Source organism: Pundamilia nyererei, unplaced genomic scaffold (genome assembly GCF_000239375.1).
Source record: "Pundamilia nyererei isolate P.nyererei 1_Seehausen unplaced genomic scaffold, PunNye1.0 scaffold00104, whole genome shotgun sequence".
Lineage (NCBI taxonomy): Eukaryota > Metazoa > Chordata > Actinopteri > Cichliformes > Cichlidae > Pundamilia > Pundamilia nyererei.
This window is the reverse complement of record NW_005187505.1, coordinates 214,322-219,036: the sequence shown is the minus strand read 5'-3', so window position 1 is coordinate 219,036 and position 4,715 is coordinate 214,322. Positions and strand designations below refer to the sequence as shown.

At 39.2% G+C, this 4,715-nt stretch overlaps 1 protein-coding gene across 3 annotated transcripts in view; it reads left to right on the top strand.

The window, feature by feature from the left end:
- The first annotated feature begins 1,985 nt into the window (after positions 1 to 1,985).
- Positions 1,986 to 4,715, top strand: part of LOC102199103 (fructose-2,6-bisphosphatase TIGAR B-like) — a 10,111-nt gene continuing 7,381 nt past the window's right edge. Inside the window, exons 1-6 of one of the 3 annotated variants that reach the window (XM_013912840.1) lie at positions 1,986 to 2,093; positions 2,183 to 2,236; positions 2,362 to 2,399; positions 2,495 to 2,616; positions 3,638 to 3,715; positions 3,810 to 3,920. In XM_013912840.1, the coding sequence (XP_013768294.1) occupies positions 1,993 to 2,093; positions 2,183 to 2,236; positions 2,362 to 2,399; positions 2,495 to 2,616; positions 3,638 to 3,715; positions 3,810 to 3,920 (504 nt within the window). In that variant the 5' untranslated portion in view covers positions 1,986 to 1,992. The other 2 variants (XM_005740791.1, XM_005740792.1) reach the window with 2 other exon arrangements.

Genomic DNA, 4,715 nt, shown 5'->3' with positions numbered 1-4,715 from the left:
ACCCCACGGGATGAGATCTTGCGTGGAGCCCCAGATCGAGGGAGATTATCAGTGGTCTTGTATGTCTTCCATTTTCTGATGATTGCTCCCAAAGTTATGATCCACCAGGACAAACTCAAATAATTTTACCATTCCAGTGTTTTCAGTGTGGGAGAAAGTACTCAGGGCCTTCAAGTTAAACACTATGAAAGGCAGTACCAAGTTTAATATTCAGAAACATAAACTATGTATCAGCAGCAGAATGGAGCTAAAATAAATGTCCATGTTTTTTTCAGTTCTATGAAGCTTTGAATATTTTGGATTAGTAGCACTCCTGTGTTTGTTGCATCATATTGCTGTAATTGTTTATATGCTTTATATATTCTGAGGTAAGTTGATCTATAGTGTTACATCATATTCTATAAGGATGTTATGTGTTTGTATATTTTCTGCCCAGTTTGACCCATTTAGCAGAAGTCAGCCTGTTTAAGGCTCTGATATCTATTCTGTATGACTTAAAGCAGTTATGACATGGTCTGATTTTGTCACCCAATAAAGGAATATTTAATATATCGGTCTACTCTTCGTTTTATCAGAAACAGTTATCACAGCTCGTAAATTTTCATTTTACACATATGTAAGCATTGAGCCAAATTTAGTAATGGCAACATAATGAAAGAACAATATTTGTCTCTTATGTATAATACATCTATATACATACACTGTCAAAGATACCTGTCTTTGAGTGACGATTTAAGGTGATAGGACATAAATAACTGCAAAAGTTCAAGGGGGCTGGATACTTTTGCAAGCCACTGTATCTCTATCTGACTGACTTGGTTGAGTTGGTTCTTAATGCCATGCAGACACTCTGTGTTGAACCTACTCCTGACATTTGTGAAACCTTTCTTCACTTTTGTATTGATAAGGTCACTTCTAACAGGGCTCAGATCTCAGCTTTAATGACATGTTTGAGCCTTGGACTTTAAAGTAAATTGTTAGTCATTTGAAACCCTCATTATTTCATAAAATAATGATGCTGTCCCTCCTTCTTTACTTAGAGGTTCTTCCCACTGTAGGACCTTCTAATTTAGGAATTGTAGTAGTCTGTCTTCAGTCTCATAGGTTTTAAACATGGAGTAGATGAACCTTGACCACTTGAAATCTGCTTTGGTTCAGTCAGGGGAGGCATTTAGGTGAGGAAGAAGAGTGTTGATCCATAAAGGTCAGTGAGGTCATGTAAATGCTACTTCAGCTGTCAGATACAGAGATTAAAAAAATGTGCATGAATCTTGCATGATTTTCATTTACACCCATCATCTTCAACACTGGGTACAACGGGGTTGACTTGGTTTCTTCACGTATCGCCTTCAGTGCAATTAAAGGCCTGTTAGAGGTAGTGTTGGATGCTGCATGACAATTCTGTACGCAAGACCTTCCAGCTCCCTTGGCTCATGTTCACACATCATAAACTAGTTTGAAGCATTTGTGATTAAAGTGGTTAAATTCTAGAAACCATCTTTAGTCAAAACACGGCTAATGCTTTACTGATGTAAAGAAAGCCACTGACAAAATGATTAGCTTAAAGTAAAATCACAGGCCAAAATAAACTGAATAAGTATATCATGAAATAATTAATTAAATATGTGGAAAAATATTAAAATAGGGAACAATTAGTTTGTTTAATATGCAAATAATTATTGCATATCAATTAATTTCATTTAAAACATTTAAGAGATTGTTTATTTTTATTTCAAATTTTATTTAATTAATGACGCATTAACTATTTAATAATATATTTAATCCATTTTGTCACTCGTGGCCCTCCATAGAGCTCATCCTTAATGTCTTGCTAAATTATGTGCTGTGGGGGAAAATTCCGACTGGATAGGGTTTATTTTATTTTATTTTATTTTATTTGTGTCGCGCTTTTTAGAGGGGAAACGGGGACACCCATGCCCTCGCTGAGATTTTTAAAAGATTTTTTACAGTTATGCAGCACTGCAATGCGTCATGACGTCAAACGTTACGCACAACTGCAGCCGAACCAAACAGGAAGTAGTGCGAGAGCGGCTGCTGAAAATGTTTACGTTCAGTTTAACGTTCGTACGACAGTAAGTAGTAATTTAGCGGCTTAATTGTTGTTTCATACTTTCACCTGACTTGAAGATGAGTGATTTGCTGATGTTGGTGTCTCCTATAGAGCCTGCGTGTCCTGTCAGGTGTTGCAGCATGCTGTGTGGCTACATGTGTGCCTGTGCGGCTGACTTTGAGCAATAGGAGACTTAGGCACCTTTAACGTTTGTGCTCTGTTTTAGTTTTTTTTGTGGAGATGTTTATATGAGTCGTCTAACTCGGATTTGTTGTTCTGTATCTACACAGTGGGGAAACGCAGTACAACAGGGAAAAGCTGCTGCAAGGTGATTCACGTTATAACAACAGATGTAATCACGTGTTTACCTTTCACATCTAACTGCACCTGTGTGTTTGGACGGTCTGTAATTTGTGATCTCAGGTCAAGGTGTGGACACGCTGCTGTCAGAGACAGGTGTGCAGCAGGCTGAGGCAGCAGGACAATACCTCAAAGACATCGCGTTTACCAAAGTGTTTGTCAGTAACCTGCAACGAGCTGTACAGGTGAGGCACTCAGGTGCACTTTTTGGGGCACCATGGGAGGAAAATGACTGTGACAGAGGTGGCACATATCTTGCTGTAGAGATGACATCAGTGAAAAATAGTCCAACACTTTAGCTCCTTTTACTGATCTATTTACCATTAACTTTTAATCCACTTTGATCATTTTAACATGGCTCACAGTATTTATTTATAGCACTTTTTAAAATATAAGCCTATATTCTTTATGCAAAGAATCAAATGGATAAGAAGCAGAACAGTCCCACAGCATAGTGATATGCTGTGTTGGTTGTGCTGTTGCATTATGGCCAAAAATCTCCACATTGGTGTCATCTTTGGTTTGTTCCGATGTAACTTTTTATAGAGAGGCGCCTTTTCCCCTCACTTGTTCAGTCTTTTTTCAATTTACCGCCATGAACTTTAACCTTTAACATGCTAAGTGAGGCCCGTAGAGTCTGAGATGTAGCTCCTGGTTTTTGGGGGTTTTTTTTGCGGTTTCTCTGAGCATTGCATGGTCTGATTTTCGGTGACTTTGCTGGGACGTCCACTCCTGGGAAGATTAACGCTGAACCAGCAACCTGCCAAAACTTGTGCTTTTGTACAGGAGAAGCATAGAAGCACCTGGCTTCTACTTACCATGTTAATTCATATGGGACCAGTAAGGTTGTTTTTAGGGTGTATTGTCTTTCTTAAGACTGTAACTGGCACTGCTCAAGATTCAGGGGACACCGATCAGACAGCAGTGACCTCCATGTGGAGGCTGTCATAGGTTATCATCTGGCCAACTGCCACTTCAGCGGTTTTCCTCACAGTTAAGGTAACTAAAAAGCTGTAATAACTGATGTGAACAGTTACATGACTAAGTGATGCCACACGTACTTCCCATCAGCATCAAATGTTTAACTAATGAAATGTCATCTGGTTATGGAGAAATACAACACAGGATCTGTAGAAATGGCTATGCTGAGATTCATGTCTTTTTCATTAACAGTGTATGAGTGACTGATTGTGTTTCCTTCTTCAGACAGCAGAGATAATTCTGAGGAACAACAGTCATTGCTCTGGCATGGAAATGGTTTTGGAGCCGCTACTCAGAGAGCGAGTAAGATCTGTTTACGTTCTGCTGCTTCCACAGGTTAAAGTGTTACACATAGATGTACGGGAGCCCTAAACTGGGGCTCTTTGTGTTGGCACAGGGTTTTGGTGTCGCTGAAGGGCGTCACAAAGAGTATTTGAAGAACATGGCGAATGCTGCAGGCCAGTCGTGCCGTGACTACACACCACCGGGAGGAGAGACTTTAGATCAGGTTAGTCCAACCAGCTGGCCTAAAGACCATTACTTGTACAACAGTGCCATGCAGTGGTCATTTTAGGACATTGCAGGTTAAGTAATCCCTTCTGTTTCCAAACTGATCTTTTATAAAGCTTCTTCTTCAGACCAGGGTAATGTAGAAAAGAATGTAGAAAGACTGTTTTGACATTTTACATTCAGAATTTCCATTTAACTCCCTTTGTATAAGCCTCAGTGTTGTGGGTGTTGGGTCAGAGCCTATACTGGGACTCTTACTGGGGTATAAAAGAGACCAGTGTTAAGCAACATCTGTGGTTTTTCTATTGCTGCGTCTTCCTCCACTCAAATTCACACACTACCCTAATTCACTTTTTTGGGTGGTTATTTTACCCCTTTGTTAGTTTAAGTGCTCACAGGATGGGAGGGTAGAGAGTTTAATGAACATCCCTAACTCAACTTAAAATAGTAGACACTTAAATTTTCTCCTACACTTTAAAGGTAAACTTATCAACACACAAATTTATCTTCTAATTTCTCTCAAAGTTGTCCTCTTTTTGGAGGTTTAAATAATTTCTTGATCAATCAGTTGTTATTCATATTGAAATGAATGAAATAAGTGAAATGCTTGTACAGGGTGGGCCATTTACAGTGGGGCAAAAAAGTATTTAGTCAGCCACCGATTGTGCAAGTTCCCCCACTTAAAATGATGACAGAGGTCAGTAATTCGCACCAGAGGTACACTTCAACTGTGAGAGACAGAATGTGAAAAAAAAATCCATGAATTCACATGGTAGGATTTGTAAAGAATTTA